The sequence below is a fragment of the Nanorana parkeri genome, unplaced genomic scaffold (assembly GCF_000935625.1).
Source record: "Nanorana parkeri isolate BGI_ZX_2015 unplaced genomic scaffold, ASM93562v1 scaffold576, whole genome shotgun sequence".
Lineage (NCBI taxonomy): Eukaryota > Metazoa > Chordata > Amphibia > Anura > Dicroglossidae > Nanorana > Nanorana parkeri.
The window spans coordinates 866,134-891,613 of record NW_017306844.1 but is presented as its reverse complement, the minus strand read 5'-3'; the positions used below and the strand labels follow the sequence as shown (position 1 = coordinate 891,613).

General features: G+C 45.3%; 1 protein-coding gene across 3 annotated transcripts in view; it reads left to right on the top strand.

The window, feature by feature from the left end:
* The window catches only part of SLC44A2 (solute carrier family 44 member 2), an 80,131-nt gene that overhangs the window by 29,504 nt on the left and 25,147 nt on the right, over window positions 1-25,480 (top strand). For all 3 annotated transcript variants that reach the window (XM_018562417.1, XM_018562415.1, XM_018562416.1), the window contains exons 2-9: window positions 9,760-9,808; window positions 11,600-11,673; window positions 14,877-14,961; window positions 16,028-16,112; window positions 17,440-17,556; window positions 21,052-21,112; window positions 22,337-22,463; window positions 23,375-23,458. In XM_018562417.1, coding sequence (XP_018417919.1) covers window positions 9,760-9,808; window positions 11,600-11,673; window positions 14,877-14,961; window positions 16,028-16,112; window positions 17,440-17,556; window positions 21,052-21,112; window positions 22,337-22,463; window positions 23,375-23,458 — 682 coding nt within the window. The remainder of the gene's footprint in view (window positions 1-9,759; window positions 9,809-11,599; window positions 11,674-14,876; window positions 14,962-16,027; window positions 16,113-17,439; window positions 17,557-21,051; window positions 21,113-22,336; window positions 22,464-23,374; window positions 23,459-25,480) is intronic.

Sequence of the window (25,480 nt, the reverse complement as noted above, 5' to 3'; positions counted from 1 at the left end):
GGGGGGGGGACACCAACGTTGAGGGAAAGAGGGGAGAGACACCGTCCGATGCTGGGGTCCCCTAAAAATGTCCTCGGCCAAAAAGGGGTCAGGAGTGGAGAAAGTTTAAGAAGGCCTGGTCTAGAACATATACAAGCAGTCCCCGGGTTACGAACAAGATAATTTCTGTAGGTTTGTTCTTAAGTTGAATTTGTATGCAAGTTGGAACACATTTTTTAAGTGTAACTCCAACCCCAATTTTTTTATTTTGGATAGCATAGGGAAGGGTTAACCCCCTTTAACGTTTGTTTTGCTGTGTGTGCTCCTGTTCAGAGGATTTCACCTCACTTTCTGTCGCTGCGAATTTGAAAATGTTTGTTTGTCGTGGAAAAAAGGATTGGTGATAAAGCTTCAGTGGAGACACAGGAGTGAATTTCCTTCCTAGTTGTAGATTTCCGGTGACTTCCTGTTGTCTCAAGGACAGGAAGTGAGATTAAATCTTTCTAATGAGGATACAGACAGCAGTAAAAACCTCAGTGACCCGGAAGAAGAGGTGGGCACCCCTCGTCTGCACGTCTAACAAGAGCCAACTTCCTGTAATGTACGTACAGTACTAGGAACCAGACCCAAAAAGGCGGGCACTCCTCGTCAGCACGATCGCAGTAGCATTACAACTACCCCTGCTGTAAAGTAATAGCCTCTGTTTGTAAGTAGGAGTTGCATGTAACCCGGGGACTGCCTGAAGTTGAACTTGAAGAAAAATGTAAGGACATTTTAATTCTTTTTTATTATCTTTTTATTTTTCTCTGAAACAGTGCAGTCTTTCTCAACCTTTTTACCCCCGAGGAACCCTTGAAATAATTTTAAGGTCTCAGAGAACCCATGCTAAAATGATTACAACTACAGCTCATGGGACGTTTGTATGACCAGTAAACTGTACAAAGATTTAAATTTAAAAAATGGCATACCTAGAATACTTGACACCTACTTTAGGCTCGAACATTTATTTGGCACCTACTTGCTGTATATGACACAATTATTTTCAGTAATTTTAAATGTAATAAAAAGATAGTGAAAATGTGTTGGGTTCCTTAACATTAGGACTCAGTGTAGCTGTCATTTTTTATGTTGGTGGTCAGTGGAAAATTGCCCTCTTGCACTGGTGGCCAGTTTAAGTGGGAGATAAATTCTCCTTTGCTCACAGCTCAGGGGATCCCTAGTAACTTCAGCAGTAGCCCTGGTGTTCCACAGAACCATAGTTGGAGAGCCTGAATTAGAGGGACATGGTCAGTTTGGGTGAGAGATCAATTCTCCATTGTTTAAAGGAGAACTATGACATGAGTGATTTCCACTCACGTCATAGTTCTAAGCCGACCTGTGACAATGAGACTGTCACAGGTCGGCTCAGTAGATCGGGAGGTGAGGGAAAACATACCGGGCTCCCTCACCTCTCGATCCTGTCACGGCTCTCTGCCGTGACAGGGGGAGGGGCTGGATTCCCCTCTCCCCGCTCCGATCTGCCAGCGCTGACTGGCGGAACGGAGGGGGCAGGTACAGCTGGCTCTGCCTCTAGATAGGCAGAGCCAGCTGTCACTCAGGCAGCTGGGCGGATCCCGTCATCTAAGTCGGGATCCGCTCCAGGTGCGGCGTATCAGTATACCGCGAGTTGTAGCTCGCGGTATACTGAGCTTAGGGTGACGGGAGGACGCTAGTTTGTGTCCTCCCGTTACCCCAGGGAGAACTATGGGGAAAAACACTGACCCCATAGTTCTCCTTTAAGAAACCCCTATTAACCCCACGATTCCATGGAAGCCTGGTTGAGAGAGGCTGAATTGGAGGGACATGGTCAGTTTGGGTGAGAGATCAATTCTCCATTGCTTAAGAAACCCCTATTAACACCAGGATTCCATGGAAGCCTGGTTGAGAGAGGCTGCATTAGAGAGACATGATCCATTTGGATAGGAGATCAATTCTCCACTGCTTACTACTCGAGGAACTCTTAGTAACCTCAGGAGGAACCCTGGTTGTGAAAGGCTAAGTTAGAGAGACGCGAGAGACCACAACACCTTGCAGATCAGGGACTGTCCCTTGTCTCTGAAGAAAAAGGAAATGCTGGATGACCAGAAATTATTACGTAACTTTTATAGACTTGGTAAAATCTGTGTGATGAGAACTTTTGATGATCTGATACATCGATGCATCTTCACAGTGGTTACCCATATTGGGTGTATACAGGTGAAACTCGAATAATTAGAATATTGTGCAAAAGTAATTGCAGTAAGTGCGGCAAAAGGGGCCCAAACCAAGTACTGAGTACATATGCATGCTTGTACTTTTCAGAGGTCCGATATTGTTCCATGTACAATCCTTGTTTTATTGACTGCATGTAATAATCTACTTTTTTGAGGTTGTGGATTTGGGGTTCTTGGGGTTTTCATGAGCTGTAAGCCATAATCATCACAATTATGACAAATCACGGCTTGAATTATCTTGCTTTGCATGTAATGAGTCTCTCTCATATATTAGTTTCACCTTTAAGTTGCATTAGTGAAATAAATGAACTTTGCACGATATTCTAATCGAGTTTCACCTGTGTATATGTGTGTGTGTTATATATATATATATATATATATAAGATTTTTTTTTGCTCATAGCAACCAGTCAGTATCCCCAATTCCTTTTCAATCTATGGACTGTACAAAAGGCAGTTGGAAGCTGGGCATCAAGAAACGTTCTATATACCACACTTTGTGTACATTTGCCCAAGTCAAACTCTAGCCAATTTATATTTCCCTTTCCATGTTTAGTATTGCAAGGGAGGCCTAGAACCTGTGTCAGGTTTTTATTACTTAAATCATACATAGAAGCCACACAAGAGGAAATTGTAGAAGAGTTGGCATCATTTTAATGTTTCTCACACAAACAGCCAACGTGTTTTGGGAGCAACAGGTGCCCCCCCTTTATCAGGGCTCAAGATATTGTCAGAGCTTGAAATGGACTCAAGGAAGGAGTGTTCCTTTTATTGATCTTTGTAAGTATAGTGTTACTGCCTCTGGAGTCAATAACTAAATGCTCCAGCTTCTTCCCTGTCCCAGTGGAATCTGTCACTCGAAAGTTTGTTGGCTGGAGTTCTTCATAAATAACGAGCATTGTGTGGGTGGGTGTGTAAGCAAATAACTGTAGTTCTGCCATAATCCCAGCAATGTCTCGGCTTGTCATTACACTGTAAATATGCCCCAGGCACTGACTGAGTGCCGATATACACTGGGCGTTCCTCGGTGTAGTAGAGGGTAATCTGCATTTCTGGTCGCCAGATCTTCCAAGGAAATCTCTCTTTCTGGCTGACTCGCCTCTATCTGTAATTATAGTGTTTTGTTTACCACAAAAATACATCGGTGTTCATGTACCACAAAAACACATCTGCCGAGACTTGCACACGTGTCTTTGTGAACTTGCAATGTTGTCATCGTGAAGTGGACCTGTTGTTCACCAAAAATTGGGCTTAGTAAAGCCTGGTATAGGCTGGCTGATGCCACTCTTGGGCAGTGCTTGGTGCTCATGTGATGGCAGATGTTTTTTTTTGGTGGGATAACTTTCTTTAAATGGCCACCCTTAAAGTTCAAATCCAGCAGTAGAAAATTATTATTATTATACAGGATTTATATGGTGCCAACAGTTTGCGCAGCGCTTTACAATATAACGAAGACATTACAATCACAATATAATTCAAGACAAGATAGTAAGGAGGGCCCTGCCCCTGAGGGTCTACAATCTAAAAGGGAGGGGGAAGTGATACATGAGGAGCAGGCCCGGTGCTACCGCAAGGCAAGTCAGGCGGCCATCTGAGGGCGCTGCAGGGTGAGGGTGGAAAAAACAGGGCATTTTGACCAGTACTTGTACTGGTCAAAATCCCCCGATGTTTGCGCTTTTTTTTTTCCCACTTACCTTCGGTGCGGGAGAGCAGCGGCGAGTCAGCGTGACGGCCAGCTAAATTAGGACCCCACCTGGAGCTCCTCCCACTGGACCAGCGCTGACTCGCCGCTGCTCTCCCGCGCCGAAGGTAAGTGAAAAAAAAACCATAGTGCAAACATCGGGGCATTTTGACAAGTACAAAAATGCACCTTGCCTACCTTGCCTAGAATCCTAGCACCGGCCCTGATGAGGAGGTAGCTCTTTAGGGAGGTGGGAGATAGATGGACAGGTTGGGGGTAAAGAGTTCCAGAGGATGGGAGAGACTCGAGAGAAGTCCTGGAGGAGAATATGGGAGGAGTTGACAAGGGAGCTGGAAAGCAGGAGGTCTTGGGAGGAGCGGAGGGGACGGTTAGCGTGATACTTTGAGACAAGTTTTGATGTATATCTGGGGGCAGAGTTGTTGATGATGGATGGATATTTTAAATTTGATCCTTTTGGGTGAGTGGAAACCAGTGCAGGGATCGGCAGAGGAGGGTAGCAGTCACTGAGCGGTTGGTCAGGTGGATGAGTCTAGCAAATGACACTTTCTTGTAGGGCCACCTGCCCTGCAAAGGAGAAATACTTGTTTTGTCTCGGGGGTTTGGAATTGGATGAAATACTTACCCTAATCTGGGCTCCTGCAGGCTTTCTCCTTTCCATAAGGCCGGTCCCCCAAAGCTGATCCTCTTCACTGTCCAACTGGTCACATCTCTGACGTCCTTACCCAAAATGTAAGACCAGGTGGTGGGGGGCTACCAACATCAACACAAATGCTGTAGGACAGAGAACTGCAAAAAGTGACTTCCTGCTGAGAGCCGGTCTTGCACTAAAAACGCAAGTTCTACTAATTTATCAAGGGCCATTTAAAAACTGCACTGCAGAGAACACTGGCCAGTGTGCCCATGGATGCATGTGATCTCAGTTGGCATTGGACAGCTGAGACACCATGTATAGAGCCAATCAGAGTGGCTCTGTACTTGAACCAATCACAGCCATCCCAAGAGGAAACACTGCTAGTGTTTACAATATATTGAGCCCATTTACAACAGAGGGAGTTCCCTTTCCTCCCTTGTTTGTGTATGGGCTGAATGTAAACACAGCAGGAAAAAGGATTTCAGCAGATTAAGGCTGAACATGGGCGGGGGAATTACTCTGACATCCAATCTCATGATAGGGAAGCCTTACTCCACCCAGTCATTCGGAAACCGTGGAAGTCGACACCAAAGGGTTAAGGGAGGGCAACCCTGGTTTGTGTATCTATTGTGCCGTTCACAGTAATTCTATCCTGTGTGGTATAGGACTTGTCTTCTCCCTTTACAGCAAGTGACTAATAAAAGCCGGCCTGTACATGGCGTTGTCTCGCAATTTCCATCTTTTATAAGCCTTCAGCGTTGGAGCAAAAAGCGTCGGCTCTGCTTGGTCACATGAAACCTCCTTCCTGTCTGACAAAAACTGCCTTTGCCCATAGCGACCAAACTGATTTTCTTTCATTTCTGGTGCTGGATGAGAGATTCTATCTGTTGCCATGGACAACAAAAAATTGTTACCTCCTGACACTGTTAAATTGCCCAAATGCGTTCCTAACCAAATCTGAGAGCTGATCTATGAGATGGAATCTTTGTGGTCACATTTCAGTTATTTATTGGCTCTTTTGAGGTGGATCACATTCAATGAGGTTTTAAAGCGTGTATTGTATAGAATATAAACATGTATATATGTATGGGCCCGTCTATCTGTCGTATGCCCGTCTCTCCCTCCTCGGCCTGGTACATAAGCACCCTACGGGCCTGTCTATCCGTCATACGTATGTCTTTCTTCTCAGTCTTTTACGGGAGCCTCGTATGGGCTTGTTTTGTTATACCCTTGTCTCTCCCTTCTTGGCCTTGTATGGGAGATCCGTATGGGTCTATCTGTTGTATGTACTGTATGTCTCTTTCTCCTCAGTCTGCTATGGGACCCCCTGTATGGGTCTGTTTCTGTCAGACCCATCTTTCTCTCTCCTTGTCCTGGTAGGGGAACCCCCTATATGTGTCTCTTCCTCATTGGTCTGGTACCAGTGTCTCATGTGGGTCAGTCTCTGTCACACATATCTCTCCGTCCTCAGTCTAGGACCCGTGCCCTCTAGGGTCTGTCTGTCATGCATGTCTCTCTCCTTCCTCGGTCTGGTACCAGTGCCCTGCGTGGGCCTGTCTGCAATACATGTCTCTCCCTCCTCGGTCTGGTACCGGTGCCCTCTAGGGCCTCTCTGTCATGCATGTGTCTTTGCCTCCTCGGTCTGGTATTGTTGCCTCCTAGGGCCTGTCCGTCATACATGTCTGTTTCCCATCTTGGTCTGGTACCAGTTTCCCGTATGGGCCTTTTGCCCTGTCATACATATCTCTCCCTCCTCGGTCTGGTACCAGTTTCCCGTATGGGCCTTTTGCCCTGTCATACATATCTCTCCCTCCTCGGTCTGGTACCAGTTTCCCGTATGGGCCTTTTGCCCTGTCATACATATCTCTCCCTCCTCGGTCTGGTACCAGTTTCCCGTATGGGCCTTTTGCCCTGTCATACATATCTCTCCCTCCTTGGTCTGGTACCGGATCCCCGTATGGGCCTTTTGCTCTGTCATGCATATCTCTCCCTCCTTAGTCTGGTACCGGATCCCCGTATGGGCCTTTTGCTCTGTCATACATATCTCTCCCTCCTCTGTCTGGTACCATTTCCCCGTATTGGCCTTTTGCTCTGTTGTACATATCTCTGCCTCCTCAGTGTGGTACCGGAGCCCCGTTTGGTCCTGTCTATCTTGTCATGCATATCTCTCCCTCTCTTTGATTTCTTGCTGTGTATAATTTTATCCTGCTCCATTGCTGCCAAACATCTGGGAATGTCTCTTCCCTCCCCGCTCCGTCTTCCACTCTCTAATTATGGCCAAACGTCTGTAACACAAAGGAGAAGTGACTTGGCCCAAGTATGCAGAGTTCACATGGTACACATAATATATGCTTGTGAAGGGAAACGGAGGCATTATTTTTATCCACCCACAGGCTGTGATTACATCTGCCAAATCTGGCTTCTCTTCACCAGTAGAATGTATTACTTGGCATTGCTGTGCAGATTCGCTGTCAACAACACGTAGAAAGGTGTTCCGGTGGAGTGACTTGGACCGATTTTCTGCAGCACGTGGGTTACATGTTCCCCAAGCTGGAGGATTTTTGAGGTAGTTACAATCAAAAATCTGGGATGGAAAAAAAAGCTCATATAAAATTGTGTGTCCGGCCAAAACCTTTTCCATTGTGGATAGAGAGGAGAAGGATTACAAGCTCAGGTTTATAATGCTATCCGGTGCCCCACAAGAGAGATTTAACATTACTTCCTGTCTTGCTGACAACATTTTACCAAACAAGAAGTCAATGGGACTCTCCAGCAGCAATACAGACAAATAAAAATGCTTTTTTCCCCCTAGACTTAAACAAGTCCTGGATAGTGTTAGAAATCTAACAGAGGTTTTATTCAAGGGGTGGGCTACTCTGGCTCTCCAGCTGTTGTGGAACTACAAGTCCCATGAGGCATTGCAAGACCGTTACAGGCATGACTCCCAGTGGCAGAGGCATGTTGGGGTATGTAGGTAAAACACAGCGGAAGGGCAGGTGTTGCTCACCCCTGTTCTAATCCTTACACACTCCAAAATTGGGTAAATTTTATTTTTTTTGCCTGACATGCACTTTAAGGGTTCATTCAGACGGGCTTGCACGTCCGTACAACATGCACACCCATAATGACCCGATCCTGGAAGGGACAGGTGCTGCGTGCAATTGCTATGGGAGGACACAGCCGCACGTAATTACACGGGGTCACACCTGAACCTGCGTCTTTCAGTGGGGGGAGCCAGTAGCCCCTATCTTAATTTTGGTTGCCCCTATCTGCCTGACATTCAGCATTAAAGCCGATCTGCGGGGTGATTACAAAACTCCGCACTGCAAGGGTTAAACGTAGTGTTGCCACCCGTCCGGGATTCACCCAGACAGTCCGGGTTTTGAGTGCTGTGTCCAGGTTTCATGGCAGCAGAAACCCAGACTGTCCAGGTGAATCCAGGATGGGTGGCAACCCTATGTTTAACCCTTGCAGTGCAGGGTTTTGTAATTCCTCCGGAGATCTGCTTTAATGGTGAATTTTCGCTTTCTAAAGCAGCAACAAAAATGTTTGAGCGGAGCCCTTCCAGTTGAATCTAAATTTGTTCCATCGCTGAAAAGTCAACCGTCTGCTGTACATGATTGGTATTAGAAGTGAATGCATGTCCCTTCCCACAGGGAAATCGGAACCAGGGACTGTAACCAGGGACCCCCCCTTGTCTCCTGACTCCGCAGTGTCACTTTTCCTGCTGCATTTTCTGTAATGTAGAATCGATTAAATTGATATTTGGTGTGCTTGGACTTTACCCAAAAAAGAACTTCACCCATATCTTGGAGATTACAACAAAGGCATCTTTAGAAATGTTTAGTGAGGACAATCTACACAGATACTTCTAAATAATTGTCAGCTTTGTATTCTTTGCAAACCTTATTTTTCTGTTCCTCCCCATTCTTCTCACAGCGGCCATTTTTTTATTTTTACTAAGAGCAGATTAATCCACCTCCCTTTACTTCCTGGAAATCTGGTGCATGGTCACATGTCCTAGTCACATGCACATCGTCTCAGGGACAGGAAATGTCTTTCCCTGAGATCTCATGAGCTTATATATTGGATTTCCCAGCAATGCTCTTCTGATGTAATCTTCCCAGGATGCAACGCTTGGGCACAGATTACATCACTAATACCCAAGAGGACCAGGAAGTAGAAAAAGTATAGTTGTTAGTAAAATAAAAACGTGTTTAATGAATGTGAGATGATTTCATATTGGCATGCGGAGCTGTATGCTGATTTGATTTTTAGTGAAAGGGGGTTCACTTTAAAGGCTACAACATAAAAAGTACATTACAGTATTTGCCGGCGTATAAGACGGGGTTTGAGACCCCAAAAAATCGCCCGAAAATCGGGGGTCGTCTTATACGCCGGGTATACTTCGGTATACTGTATGTAGCTTCGGCTACATACAGTATACCACGCTGAGCCAATCACGGCAGGCTTTGTATTCTTTAATACAAAGCCTGTATTTACTGAATACAAAGCCTGCCGTGATTGGCTCAGCGCGGTAGTAGCTGAAGGACGGAAGATGGAGGACGCTGCTGGGATCCTGGACAAGGTAAGAGACTGTAATCCTGAGTGTGGCTCGGGGTTAACACTTATGGTACTGAAAATTAACCCCGAGCCACACTCGGGAATACCGCCAAGGAGGTTAGTAAGTGCATTTAAACATTGTTTTGGGCTATACTCGTCTTATACGACGAGTATAGACCAAAACCTATATTTTTACACAAAAAGTGGGGGGTCGTCTTATACGCCGGCAAATACGGTAGATGATGTTGAAGTCACTTATTAGGGAACTTATTTCACCGGAGTGTTTGTACTCTTCGCTGTATAAAACAAAGTTTAAAGGAACACTCGGTAAGAATGAAGAATCGCGCCTTTTAATGCATAATGAAAACATAAGGGCAGACATTTCTGACGGCAATCGATCAGATTCTAAAAGTTTCATTGTGATATCACTGGGTGGAAATTCTCCCAGGGACCCTGTACGGTGCTCTGTATTCTGGATTTCACAATACTCAGAGTAAGGTAAACGGAGTGAACTTTCTGACTTTAGCAGAGTTGCAGGATTTGCTGGATCACATTAGTAGCTCAAATATTGCTTATGGTTGTTGCCTGTCCATACTTGATAATTCACTTTATATATTTATTTTTCTATTGCAGGTGAACCAAGGAAGTATGACCCGTCTTTTAAAGGCCCGATACACAACAGGTAAGTCAGCGATCACCCTTTGTTTGATGACACATTAGAGTGCATCTAAATCCAAACCTTTTTTTAGAGAAGATAAAAGCTGAAATCTGAGCTAAATTTATATTGTCTTCATACAAGAGCCATGTGTATTCTTCCTGGAATCTCGGTGAGCTTTGTGTATTTCTTCCAGGTCTGGGCAGTAATCCAGTGTGAGACTTGGAGCTTCCTGTAACAAAGACCGCTCACTGCTGCTCTCTCTCCTTGTGCAGGGTGACTGGTCTGGTCTCCGACCACTTCTGTAATAACGACTGGTCACTGCTGCTCACTCTCCTTGTGCAGGGTGGCTGGTCTGGTCTCCGCCCCCTCCTATAATAAAGACTGGTCACTGCTGCTCACTCTCCTTGTGCAGGGTGGCTGGTCTGGTCTCCGCCCCCCTCCTATAATAAAGACTGGTCACTGCTGCTCACTCTCCTTGTGCAGGGTGACTGGTCTGGTCTCCGCCCCCTGCTGTAATAACGACTGCTTCCTGCTGCTCTCCTTGCGCAGGGTGGCTGGCCTAGTCCCTGCCCCCTCCTATAATAAAGACTGGCCACTGCTGCTCTCCTTGCGCAGGGTGGCTGGTCTAGTCCCTGCCCCCTCCTATAATAAAGACTGGCCACTGCTGCTCTCCTTGCGCAGGGTGGCTGGTCTAGTCCCTGCCCCCTCCTATAATAAAGACTGGCCACTGCTGCTCTCTCTCCTTGTGCAGGGTGGCTGGCCCCCTCCTATAATAGAGACGTGGTACCAAAGACTTGGAGATCCGATGTTCAATATGGCCGCACAATTGCTTCTTCCTTAGTATGGGGTGGCACTGTGATTTAACTGACCAGGAGAGTCGATGTTCAATATGGCCGCACAGTTACTCCTCATCCTGTCCTATTTCCAGGATGAGACTCGTCAGTGCGCTGTACTCGGAATCCCCGGGTGATTGTAATGCACTGTGGTACAGACCGTCCATTAGATGCGGTAGGATGTAATTCATACTTTAAGTGACTCATAAATAAAATAGCTGGAAGACTTTTATTGGGAACATAAACCATACAGAGAAAGCAAAGCCTGTGAAGGAATTCTGTTCTTGTACTTAAATCTCATCTCCGAGCAAAATCTATAGTCAGTACTCTCTTCAGCAATTTAGATTGTTTTGGCTCCTTTTTAGAAGCAGCGTTCCTGTTGGATCATCCAATAACCTTATCCTATAGAAGCCTTCGTTTCACTATTTCCTGTACAGAAATCCGGGGGGCCCCTTATGTCCTGTTTGAGATGACAGAAATCCGGGGGGCACCTAATGTCCTGTTTGAGATGACAGAAATCCAGGGGGCACCTTATGTCCTGTTTGAGATGACCGAAATCCAGGGGGCACCATGTGTTCGGTTTGAGATGACAGAAATCCAGGGGGCACCTAATGCAGTGTTTCTCAACCTTTTTTCAGACGCAACACCCTTTCAAAGTACGTAAATTCTTGAGGCGTTCCAGTCTAAAATGTAAAAAGCTCAAATGTAAAAAATGATGTCTGTCTCCTCCAAATTCATATCAGACCCTTATGCCAGATAGGGGCCTGGTATGGATATTAAGGCAGCACCCAAAGCAAAAACACAAAGAAAAGGGGTTCTCCCCTTCACATCAGGAACCCCTCTTTTACATTAAAATTCTTTCTCATTATAGTCCCCCTCTCATACTAGGAGCCCCCTTTTACATGGTGGTCTAGTTTTGGGTTGATGGATCTTGTATGCTGAATGTATAGTAACTTTTAGCAATCTTTATTTTGTGTTGCAGAAGCTGTACGGACATCCTGTGCTGTATTCTCATAGTACTGGCCATTATTGGATATGTGGCTGTGGGGATTGTGGGTGAGTATTATTTTTTGATCTATGTATCTATCCGAAAAGAACTTTTTGTCTAATTAAAAAGCTAGTACAGTGGTACCTTGGTTCACAAACTTAATTCGTTCCACGATTCTGATTGAGAACCGAATCAAATTTCCCCATAAGGTTCAATGTAATTCAGGTCAATCTGTTCTGAAACATATGTATTTTTTTTTTTACCGCAAACATATGACACACAGTACAGTATGAAGAGGTTGAACATTAACGTTCTTGTCACCTTAATTACCGCTCCGCACTCTCTTTTTACCACCATGCTTGCCTTGCACTTTCTTTGGAGCCATGCTGGATTGAACAATACTGTACAGTACTGTATGTGCTAAAAAGCTTCACAGCAAGTGTGCACAGGTCTGTCTGCGACCACAATCTTGACTACAGTAAGCCACGACCACGTGTCAGAGCGGAGAAGATGGTCGTGTTCGTCACCCGATTTGGAGTTCACAAACGGAACCAAAATTTTGCCAAACTTCCTGTTTGCGAACCTAATTGTTCGCGAACAGAAGCATTCGTGAACCGAGGTATTACTGTACTTAGTGCTCTTCCCTAATCTCATTGCAGTTTGCAACCCAGTTGTTAACATTGATGAGAATCCCACATCATACTAACAAAGCTTTCCTATCACACAGTATTAACCACTTCCCGGCCGGCCGTTGTAAAAAAACGGCCGGCCGAGAGCCCTCTAGATCTGAGTGGGTGTCTTTAGACGTCCGCTCAGCCGCGCAGGAGCGGAAAAGACCTAAAATGTAAAAACAAGCAGCAATGCCTTTTAACATACAGGATCGCTTGCATGAGGTCCCGGTATGTGCGCCTCCCCCCCCTCCTGCTGTCACGCTGGTCTCGAGCTCCGCTGTGCCCGTTGCGAGCCCGGGACCAGCATAGTGGAAGTGGTGTATATTGCATCACTTCCGCATTCTTGTGTCACTCTCCAGCTTCAGATGCTGGAGAGAAGCTGATGAAGCAGATCTCTGCTTCTTCAGGGGGGTCCTAAGTGACATTAGGGGTCTTGGAGACCCCTGATGTCTCCATAAAGAGGACCTGTCACATCTTTTGCTATCACATAAGAGGGTTTCTTAGCCCCCTATGTGATAGCAATAAATTTAAGTGAAAAAAAAAATAGGAAAAAAATTCCCCCCCCCAATTTAAAGTTACACATAAAAAAGAATAAAATAAAACCATTTTTTTTCCAAGTCCCCCCCATACACGAATGCAAACATGCGTCGGGTGCGCATACGTGCGAAAACAACGATTGCGCCCATTACGCCGCACATGTTACATATCGTCGCGGACGTCGAAATGAGAACAATAATTCAAGGGCCATCAATCACTGATAACACTAAACTGATGAGAGGTAAAAGCTTTTAAAGTGTTTTGCCTATGGTCAATTTTGGGTATGGTAGTTTTTTGTGATTTCGCGGGTGCGCGCAATTTTAAAGCTTGACATGTTTGGTGTCTATTTACCCGACGTGACCCCGTCTTTTTATATTTTTACCAAAAATATGGCAAATCATTGTTTCCTAATATAATGTAAAGAAAAAAAAAAATTCAACATTTTTAATAATTTTTCCTTAATATAGCAAAAAATAAAACAGTGGTGATTAAAATGGCCGTATGAACGCGCTACAAAACGCCCTGCGCCCAAAGAAGTACAAGAGCTTCTTTGGGGCGTATTTGCCGCGTATATCCATTGGGATACAGCCAGGTAGTCCTCAGAAACGCGCGTTTGTCGCGTCTTTTTTTGTCGCTGTAAAAACGCCTAGGTGTGAACCCAGCCTAAACCTTTTATAGAAGACGGCTGTACATACTGTTCACTGAGACAGGTCTGGATGTGCCCACAAAACTAAACAGCCATTAATGGAACCATTGTTCTCTGTTTTACCATTTTGGTCTACAAGACTTAAATGTCAAGTGAGTGTTGGGGAAATAACGCTCTTGCTTCATCACTGGCCTCATGGTAGGTCTAGGAAATCATTATTTAGTCCTGATCTGAAATAATTTAAGCATCTCGCACAGTTGTACCGGCTCCTCTCCTCTCCTGGACTATAATTGCTTACTCTGATTTTCTCTGCAGACTGCGACCTTCTCACAATGTGCGCTAGAAGCTGCAGCCATTTCCAGGCTGGAGAATGTCCAGCATCATCTAGTGCTTTCCTCCCCAGCTTGACTGTCCCTGACCTGCACCATTCATTGGGATTTCAGTTCTTTTCATCATGAGGCTCAGCATCACAAGTGGGCGTTACCTAGGGCTGTCTAGATGCATATGCAGCCTGCCTAGGTGCACCCACTTATCCAAACTGACATCCACCCAACATGGCATTTTTATATTTGCTTAACTCCTCACAAGAACCAGCCCACTGCTTCCAACAAGGCTGAGGGCTCAAGAGGAAATGACTGAGGCAGGGTGCTGTGATGTTTTCAGGAAGCTATGTACAGCTCCCTGCTGGCCCCTCCCACCAGCCATGATCTGCCTGTACGGAAAAGAGAAGCACAGAGCCCCAGTGATATTCCTGGGTCTAACATGTAATGATGTTCCTTGAAAATAAATTATTAGCATGTTGAAGCAGGGTATTGGCCGGTATTTATTCATGTGATCGATGACACTGGGACTGAAAGTGATGGAAACTTTGAGCAGTCACCAGAACATCAATATTGGGGAAATCTTCCAATGGGAACTCTTGTTGTGTTGACTACCGTCCAAGAGGAGACATTTCCTTTTAATTCCTGTTGTCTGTACAGGATAGAAAGTGAAGTAAAATCTTCCTAAAGGGCAACAGGTTGCAGAAAAAAAAAACTTTTAACCTTTAATCCTAAACCATGAATAAATAATGTATTATGTCGGTTCTGCTAGTATAAATTGCATCCTCTGCTTTTATCCTCATTTTGTCATCTCCTGTATTCTGTGGAGAGTTTTGGCTCACCAGCTCTCTCTGTGACCATGATTGGAGGGGAGAGCAGAGAGATGACCATCAGTTCTGCTCCTTCACTGGTGACTCTGCATGCTAGAGGAGGAAATGTGATTATGGGAGACATTAGAATGGAACTTCGGCAGCCATTTTTTTTCTGCAGTCACTGATCAGATTATTGATGATTAGATTTTGGCAAGGAAGAGGAGAGGATGATCTGTGTTTCCTTAGCGACGGTCTCTGATTTATTGTTGTTTATTCCTTTTGCAGCGTGGACATATGGAGACCCGAGGAAGGTGATATATCCCACTGACAGCAGGGGGGAATTTTGCGGCCAAGCTGGCACCCGTAATGAGTAAGTCACCAATCTACACTAAGCTCAGCCAACAAGTGTCTCTCCAGAATGTCGGCATCTTTGCTGGGAAAGTATAGTAGGGATTTTTCCATGTTCACATTGAAAGTGACCCTGTTGCTCGCTAAAAGATTTAAACCAGCAGCCCCTTGTTAAAGAGGAATTCCGGAAAAGCTCAGTGGTTTGCTCCTATGCCTGGGACGTTCAGTGAGGTCAGTGGCAGGTAAGGAGACCCCCAGACTGGGTCACCGTGCTATTCTGGGAGTAGCCTCCCTATACCTCACCTGCTGATCACTGATGGGGCATCTAGATGATTGCCGTCAATGTGTTGTGTGTTTTTTTGGTTGGACAGCTTGGACCAATGGTGCTTTGCAATTGGTCCAAATCATCCACAGAGCTCAAGCCTCTGACTCCATGTCAGAGGCTTGTTGTAGCTTGTTGGCCTCACTGAGTTAGGTTATACACAGCAATGGGAAAGCCCGCTGTTGTTACCTAAAATAGCTGTCACAAGCTGGCTGACACGCCGCCTGTGATTACCAGGAGGTGCTCCGTCCATGACTGGTTACACAGCGGGGAGGCTTTCCAGATCATAGAGCCCTATAGCATAATTTTGATGGGGGGCCCCCCCGGCAACCCTGTAGAATCTAAATCAAGTACAGATAGCAGGAGAGCCTCCTTCTGTACATCTGAAGCAAGCTCTTCATTGCAAATGTCATAGGGGGTTCAGAGCCAAAAGCATCTTCTGCAATTCTTTATGGGGCCCCCTTCCACCCCCAGGCCCCATAGCAGCTGCATGGGCTGCTATGGCTATTGTTACGCCACTGAATGTATGGGCAGCTTAACTGTGAGCTGTGCAACATTAGAATGAAGAAGGGGACTAAAATGGTTTTGGGTCAGCTTTTTCAGAAGGCAAAAACAAGTTCCCAGTTGACTATTGAGTATTTGTCTGCTGACAAAAAGGGCACAAAAAATAAAAAAAATCCTGAAAAATACAAACGTTGCTGTTTTGTTTTTTTTGTACCAGTTTTGAGATTGTAAAAAGTTGAACAATTCTTTTTTGCACCTACAGGAAAAAGCCGTTCCTGTTCTACTTCAACATCATGAAGTGCGCCAGCCCGCTTGTGCTCCTGGAGTTCCAGTGTCCAACGCCGCAGGTGAGACACATGATCAGCGGCTGGGAGTGCGGGAGAGACAACGGCGTCACATGTGGTTACGCTTCTATGCTCACATGACTGACTTGGCATGTGGTCTCCTCGTCTAAAGATTTTCTGTGTGGATTCAGCTGCAAGATAAACATGCTGGTTTTATCTGATTCAAAGTTGTTCTCTTTCCTGCCTGTATAAAAACAGGATACTCGGTGTATCTCCTGTACATAGCGGCGCATTGTCTCTTGACTCTATGGAATGGCTCCAACATGCCTCCCATGTAGTCAGAGCAAGGCAATCTGCAAAGCTAATGCTCCCCTTTGGATCGCAGAGCTCTCTGGATTGGCCGGGGTGGGGTGTTATGTCATCTGCTGCAGAGAGACCGCTGCTCGCACACAGATTGCAGTTCTCTTCTCTCCGCAGCCTCCTTCCTGGCCACAGACTTTTTGTACCATCATTGAAAACTTTTCAAGCTCCTCAAAACAAAAGACTACTTTATAGCGTAGCCTCGGATCTATGGTGTGCCTTTAAAGAAGAACCCCACACACATTACAAATGAACCCTTGCTGTGGGGCTACCCCAACTGTCAGGGTTAAGTGCTCATTTTTGGTCTGTGGGTCCAAAATAAAGAAGCTATACTCACCCGATCCTCAATCCTCTGGTGGTGACCACTCCCCGCTCAGGCTGTGGTATGTCCCTCGACATTCCCACGTCCAGTCCAAGTCAGTGGACTTGTGTTAAACGTATGGACGTCAGTGGGGCTTAGACCACCTGAACCCGGGGGAGCAGAGGCTGCAGGGACCGGTCTAACAGTCGGGTATGGCCGAGGATCAGGTGAGTATACCTTTTTTTTAAAAAAATTTTTAGACCCTAGACCAAAATGAACAATTAACCCTTGCAGCGCAGGGGTAGCCCCACTACAAGAGTTAATTTGCCATTTATCTGGAGTTAATTTTTACAGATGCAGGTTAGTAAATTAAAGAAGTGCCAAGTTTTACCTTTTTTTTTTTTATTTCATGTTTCGCCCATATTCCGAGTGTAACCTTAAACATGGTCACATCTGCAGCCCCCTCCATACATACCTGAATCATGGGGTCCTAGATTTATAGATTTATCTCTTTATCTAATGGGCTACTTATTATAAATCTGGTAGAGAAAAGAATGAGCGTATTAAATATTTTAGGTGCTGCTGGTTCAGTTTGTATCTTGTATTTGCTTGTTATGTTAAACTGTTCAATCAAACTCCATCTATACATGTGTGTACATACAGTATATACACTAGCTTATAAGCGGACCTTATGACGCATATCATTTGGATTTTGGTTCCTTTTGACAGATCTGTGTGGAGAAATGCCCGGACCGTTTCCTCACGTACCTCAGTGTGGCAACAACCCAGCAAAACTTTGACTACTACAAGAAGTTCTGCAGGGATGGCTTCAACGACTTCTCCAAGGTGACTCCATTAATGACTTCAAGCTGAATCCCAGGGAAATATAAAAGACACAAGTTACTGTATGAGTACCTGAAATTGACTTTGTATCAGCCTCTTGCAATCCCTATACAAATGGTAGTAGGAGAGGAAGGGACAGCACTGGGAGGCAGTCAGGCATGCTGCAGAGATGTGAGAGCAGAGAGATGACTTCATCATTCTGCTGCTGTCACTGTCTAGGCTGCTGGTGAAGACACCGCTGTGGTATTCCTTCAAGTGGAGTTATCCACCTGGTTATACAGTCTGTGTAATTTCAGGAATGGATGGACAGAAGTACAGATCTATGTATTTAATGGTGTGCCTGTAGTTTAGCTTTAACGTTTCATTTGTGTGTCCTCACTGTGACTGTAGCATTACCAAACCCAACATTTTCTGTAACTTAAGAGAACTATGACCAAACCTTTTTTGCTGTTGATTCTCTTTGGGGTCACGGAGGACATTTACTAATCACTTCCTGAGATCAAAAACTCAGCAAATTACAGGCTATTGCTCACTACATGCTGACAGCGCAGAGATGTACTGCAGCCGGGTAATATCCCAGCACTATTGCCCTGATCCACCCCGCTGCGCTGAAGGAACAGAGAGAGGGGAATCCCTGCAGGGAGAAGTGACTAACAAAAAAAAAAAAGAAGAAAAGGCTACTTGCACTCCTTACCGGTATGACCCCGTGATCGGGGAGGGGGTGCTTGGAATGACTGCGGATGGAGCCGCCAAATACAGATAATTGCAGAAACGTCACCAACACACCAAATCCTTATAGGATCAAAATTCGTAGATTTATTGCAAACTCATGTCAGTTACACAAGCGCTTTCGGGGCCACACAGGGTCCCTTCATCAGGTATAGCAATGACACAATGATAAGAACAGAGAGGGTTTATTTATTTTTTGTTTAATATGTTTTTATTATTATAATTGTACTTAATTACAGTATAATTTACTTATTGTATTTTTAAAAGAAACAAAGCATAAATACTCATACATCTATCTTCCATATACAATTCCTACCAAATCTACCTCCTCATTCTTCCCTCATTCATTCCACCATTCATATCTTCTTCTGGAGGAGGGTCGGAAGAGAGTCAGTTTTTATATACACCTCTTGTGTTATTCCTTCTCCATACACTATACTCTGTGTCTGTGACTCCCCCTCCACCTCCTCTTAGTATTTACTCTACTCTTCTTATGTGTAAACTCTTCATGTGTTCAAGTATGATGTCTTATAAACAATACTCCAATTGTTGTGTTACTTTCTTTAAATCCTCTAGTCTATCCTCCTCCCTCCCTATATACCTGTGTTCCTACTCTTCATATACCTAAATATTATCCCAAAAATAACATTCCATTAATAAACCTTATATGTGCCTATCCCCCTCTACATTACCCTTTGAGGCCCGGTTCACACCTGGGCGTTTTGTAGCGCGTTCCTACGCTCTGCAAAACGCTCAAACACCGAAATCCCATTATTTCCTATGGGTATGGTTCACACGTGGGCGCATTACAGGCCATATGAACGCGCTACAAAACGTCCTACGCCCAAAGAAGTACAGGAGCTTCTTTGGGGCGTTTTTGTCGTGCGTTTCCACTGGGATACAGCCAAGTAGCGTTTTTTACCGCGAATCGAGCGACACGAAATGCTCGACAAACGCGCATATTCGGTACGCCTAGGTGTGAACCCAGCCTAAACGTCCCCTAATATATAGAACAGAGAGGGTTTAAATAGACATAAAGCAGTGCAGAAACACCCTTAGACACACCCCCTGACGTCACATGACGTCAAACAACCAAACAGCTGTGAACAATGGAATCATTAGAAAGACAAGCTTCTATTCACTATTTTCAAGTGAAAGAGAAACCAAAGTATTGTTGCAAATTAGTCATATCTAACCGCCATATGTAAAGCATACAATTATACCAGGAAAAAAAGGGGTTATATAAACAATCCAACATGTGCAGTGATTTTGATCCTATAAGGATTTGGTGTGCTGGTGACGCTTCTGCAATTATCTAGAAGTGACTGACAGTCACTTCTCTCTGCAGGGAGAAGATCGAGAACTGAGCGATCAGCAGTTTGTGATCGATCAGTTCTTGATCTATAGAGCCGACGTGTGACGGCAGCAGTGTCGCACGTCCGCACTAATTATGGGGATGAGTGTATTTCACTCTCCCCGTAGTTCTCCTTCAAAGTAACCCTGTCCTCATCAAAGAATAAAGCAAAACCATCTTGTAGAAGTTTATACTTGCACCTCCAATGGGTGGTGTTGAAAAACTTTTCTCTTTTTAGAGTTCCTGGCATCACTGCTGCTATCTGACACTTTCGGGTCCTGCGGATAGCGTGGCCCCTGCTGGGCGTTTTGGCTCTTTCCACCAGCAGCTACATCTCTAGGGACACAGTAGTTTAACACAATGCCCACTGGAAAGGTAATCCTGAAACCTATTCTTATACAGAATGGGTCTGGTTTATTCTTTTTCAATGGGACAGGGTCACTTTAAGGTGGTGATGAATCTCAAATGACTGGTCTACTTGTTTTGAGGGTTACTATGCGAGTTTTTGCCAAATTTTAGCTGAATCAACTGAAAGTTGAGCCGTGGGTGACACTGCATGCATCACCCGGCTCAAAAAAAGTAGATTTTAAAAATTGATTGGGCCGGGTGGAGAATTATACGCGGATCAGTGATTGCATCCTGTGTGCCAACGCTGGGTTCTGTGGCTGCCTAAAAAACAATAGCTGTTTTGTAGACACCCTCATTGCTTGCGTGGATCAACTGATTTTCACTTGTTCAGTCCATGGGCCATGTATGGAGGCCTTGATCTTCCTTCACATGGGTGCAGTGCTGTAACACATGTTTTATTACACATTTTTGCAACATACGGCAACTCCCATGGTGTGTAGCAGAGCCATTATTTTGAATGGCACCCCATGCACATGAATGCTGAGCATTGTGGTGCTCTGCATTTAAAAAAGATGCATGTCCCTAAAGCCCTTCCCTCCTACCCTTCTTCTGGTTCAGGGGCTGTTCTGCGGAAGGCACTTTTGTGTACATCTGGTGGGGTTGCCCGCAAGTAACCCGTTTTTGGTCTAAGGCTGGGTTCACACGTGGGAGTTACTATAGGCGCGTTTTTTCAGCTTGTTTTTAAGTTCAGTGAAACGCGCGTTCGACCCTTTTTATACCTCCCTGGCGGTATGATGCCCTTACCTTTGCCCTGACAGTTGTTGGGGTTTTCCCCCCTTTTTGTCTGTGTTTTTAAGATGAACATTTTTTTAGACTTATTGCAAAGAAAACAAAAAAAGGTGCATGTCTGATATTCGGCTTGTTAATATTCAGCCATTACAGATTTTCTGGTTAGTCCTTTTGTCTTTTTTCCTGCTGTGTATGATTTGTTGGGTAGAGGGCGGGGAGTATGGGTTTTGGTGTGTGTCCTCTCCTTAATTTTCTTCATTTGTATAATAATATTTTAGAGCCCAGTTGAGGTGCTGAGAGATCGAGATTGTCCGGCCATGATTACTCCGAGCAAACCATGTGAGTACTCCTCCTAAGCATCAGAGGGCGACCAGGGCTGGATTTCCCACAAGGCCAACCAGGGGGCAGCAGGAAGTAGAGGGGCAGCAGGGGTGTGGAATTCCTATCTCCGATGCCCGGGACATGTAGTTCCAGGCGCTTGGCAGGTAGTTGTTTTCTACATTTAGCCCTGCTTTGGGCAAGCGGAGGTAAATGTAGAGCGGGGAAGCTGCCGCTTGTTTTGTACAAGTGATCCCAGTGATGTCGCTGATATTGCTTGTATGCAGCCTGCTGGTCTGCCATTCTCCATGGGAGCTTGGGTTGGCGGGTAGGGGGGCGCATTGAGGAACCTGGCCTTGGGGCAGCAGAGAGTAAATCCGACCCTGGGGGCGACACTGAACAGATATACTGATGGCATTAAAGGGGGTTATTATAAAAGTTTCCTGTACTCCTCAGCACCATCGAGGGGCGCTAGTGCCGTGTGAATGCCATCTGCCTGGTGCATTATAAATGAGCTACGATGTGTATGTTGGGACACAAAACTTTATCAGTACATCTTATAGCTGCACATTGCCCAATCTTTTATCTCTTTTAAAACACTGCAGAAATAAATACCTTTTTTCTGCCAGAAATCCAGTGAGCTCTTCATTTCCTTTTTGAGCTGGCAAAACATTGCCTCTGCTACATTGAAATACCCAGCAGTGTTGTTAGCTCTACCCAGCTGTCCTATGCTGGACTACAGGGCACCTCTCCTTTTCAACTCCATAGCATAAGTGGGAGGTGTGATGTAATTCAACAGGGGAGAAAACAGGCATTGCTGACGACACTCTCTGGGATTTTAGTGCAGCAGTTTGGTCGCAAATTGGACTTTTGTCAGTTCAACATTTCTCTGTACTTGCAGGTTTTTTTTTTTTAAAAGGTGAGGGGCAACCTGAATGTACAGTAACCTATAGGAGCCAATCTGCAACCCTCTTTTATTTTTAATGCTAAATTATTATACCCAAAGTGGTAATTGTTCATAGATTGTTCATGGTGGGTGGGAAGTATAGACTCCTAGTTCTTTCTGGGTCACCCTGTGGTGGAAGGGACAGACTCCATGTCACATAGCTCCTCCTGTCTGTGTCACCCTGTAGTGGGAGGGACAGACTCCATGTCACATCCTGGGAAGGACATTGCTATTAATGGTTGTATAATGTTGTGAATTTGATGTAGTATGCTCGCTGATCGATGTGTTTGGTTCTGTAGTCACCAGAAGGTGCTTCCCGGCCATTAATTCTGATAAGGGAGTGATTACCGTTGGCAACGTAACAACATTTGATGATGGAAGAGGCCAAAAACAGCGCAATGTGTCTGACCTGCTGGAAGGAGCCAAGTGAGTACAGAGACGACCAGCCCTCAGTGCATCTTCCTCTTGTCTACCAACCCAGGCAGCAGTTCTTTCCTGGTGCTCTGAGCTTACTTGTGTCCTCACAATGTCCTCTGCATGTGCTTATCCTGATGATCATCTACGTTTTTTTAGTAGAGCTTTTCGCAAGTAAATCTTTAAAGCAAAAAAGGATTCCCATGATCACGTGTGTCTCCCTGGAACACTGTAGTTTCTTCCATCCTGCTTGGGGATGACTTTTCTATGAAACACTTCCTAAGGGCTGGAAGATTTTCAGGAACAGTGCTATAGATCTCTGAAACCTTGTTATACCTTGCTCTGAACTGTCATTGCTTGATACAAGTTGGTTAGTGTATGGCAGATGCCTTTTGTCAGCCAAACTCCAGCCAAAACCTATATATTTTTTTTTAGATTGAGCAGGGGGAAGTTGGCACCTCCACCTGATTTTTATTGCTGTTGGTTCCCCTATTGGTGGAGGTTACCCCTCACTCCTTGACGGGACTGAACGTCATGGGAAATTTCTCCTCCGATAAAAATTAAAAGACGTTTGTAGCGTGAGGAAGGGTTAGAAGCTCTTCTAATAAATTAAGCACAAGCTCTAGAAAGTTAGACGGCTTACAGGGGATGTGGAGACGAGTCAAGACCCGTTATAGTTTAGTAAATATGAAAATAGTTTTATTTCTCTTTGCTACAGTTAAAAAGTAGCTGTGAATATATAGCACATGAACATGTCTCCAATAATGCATTTCCAAAATAATTTATGCTAAAAAGAACTGCATGACAAAATGGAAGAAGCTTCTATAGAAATGTTTTATTATTGCGGTGTGCCTAGTGTTATTATAGCCCTGATCTCTACCCATATTACATTGTGACCATAACCGGTGATCTGTTCCGTACAGGAAGGCCAACGTGGTGCTGGAGGCCCGGCAGGTGGCCATGAAGATCTTTGAGGATTATACCGTGTCCTGGTACTGGATAATTATGTAAGAGCACTTTTACCCACTTGAATCACAATGTTACTGTATGTGTAATTGTGGCTTGCAGTTACCCCTGGATGTAGTGAACATTCCATTCTCCACATTTATAGAACTTTGCTGTGCATCCTTATGTAACTAAACCTGTAATGAGAGAAATAAAAAGCTGTTGCAGCATTTTCTAACGCACTGAGGTGTAGCACGCATGCAGCAAGAGAAGTTAGAACTTCAGATGAGCATACTTCTTTTGAGCCAGTCACTCAGACAGAATTGAAACTGCATTGGGGGGGGTCTGTATGTTTCTTAGCTGCGGCAGAGAAAAATAAGGTCTGCTGCACTACCAGACCCTACTGTGTGGAAGAACTGTGGATATCACAGTATTAGGTTAACTGAAATACAAATACTTTGGCTAGTAACAACGGTGTGTATATATATATATATACCGATATTATTATTTTTTCGATACCGAGTACCGGAAGTCCCATTCAGGTAGCCAGGCAGCATGTAATGACTTGCCACCCGGCTTTCCAATTAGCAGAGAAGCCGTCTCCGTGCTTCTCGTCACTATGTGGCGAGAAGCATGGAGCCGGCTTTCTGGCCAATCAGGATGTTAAAAAGGAGTATGAGTTTTCTATAGGATGAGGGAGGACTGAAGGAGGAGGAATGGAACAGAGAAGGAAAGGGGAGGGCTGAAGGAGGAGAAATGGAACAGAGAAGGAAGAGGGAGGACTGGAGGAGGAGAAATGGAACAGAGAAGGAAGAGGGAGGACTGGAGGAGGAGAAATGGAACAGAAGGAAAGGGGAGGGCTGAAGGAGGAGAAATGGAACAGAGAAGGAAGAGGGAGGACTGGAGGAGGAGAAATGGAACAGAGAAGGAAGAGGGAGGACTGGAGGAGGAGAAATGGAACAGAGAAGGAAAGAGGGAGGACTGGAGGAGGAGTAATGGAACAGAGAAGGAAGAGGGAGGACTGGAGGAGGAGTAATGGAACAGAGAAGAAAGAGGGAGGACTGGAGGAGGAGAAATGGAACAGAGAAGGAAAGAGGGAGGACTGGAGGAGGAGTAATGGAACAGAGAAGGAAGACGGGAGGACTGGAGGAGAAATGGAACAGAGAAGGAAGAGGGAGGACTGAAGGAGGAGGAGGAATGGAACAGAAGGAAAGGGGAGGGCTGAAGGAGGAGAAATGGAACAGAGAAGGAAGAGGGAGGACTGGAGGAGGAGAAATGGAACAGAGAAGGAAAGGGGAGGGCTGAAGGAGGAGAAATGGAACACAGAAGGAAGAGGGAGGACTGGAGGAGGAGAAATGGAACACAGAAGGAAGAGGGAGGACTGGAGGAGGAGAAATGGAACACAGAAGGAAGAGGGAGGACTGGAGGAGGAGAAATGGAACAGAGAAGGAAAGGGGAGGGCTGAAGGAGGAGAAATGGAACACGGAAGGAAAGAGGGAGGACTGGAGGAGGAGAAATGGAACATAGAAGGAAGGAGGAGGGCTGAAGGAGGAGAAATGGAACAGAGAAGGAAGAGGGAGGACTGGAGGAGGAGAAATGGAACAGAGAAGGAAGGGGGAGGACTGGAGTAGGAGAAATGGAACATAGAAGGAAGGGGGAGGGCTGAAGGAGGAGAAATGGAACATAGAAGGAAGGGGGAGGGCTGAAGGAGGAGGAATGGAACAGAGAAGGAAAGGGGGAGGACTGGAGGAGGAGAAATGGAACGGAGGAGAAATGGAACAGAGAAGGAAGGGGGAGGGCTGAAGGAGGAGAAATGGAACATAGAAGGAAGGGGGAGGGCTGAAGGAGGAGGAATGGAACAGAGAAGGAAAGGGGAGGACTGGAGGAGGAGAAATGGAACAGAGAAGGAAAGGGGGAGGACTGGAGGAGGAGAAATGGAACATAGAAGGAAGGGGGAGGGCTGAAGGAGGAGGAATGGAACAGATAAGGAAAGAGGGAGGGCTGAAGGAGGAGGAATGGAACAGAGAAGGAAAGAGGGAGGACTGGAGGAGTAATGCAATGAAGATGGAATGGGGGGGGGGGGG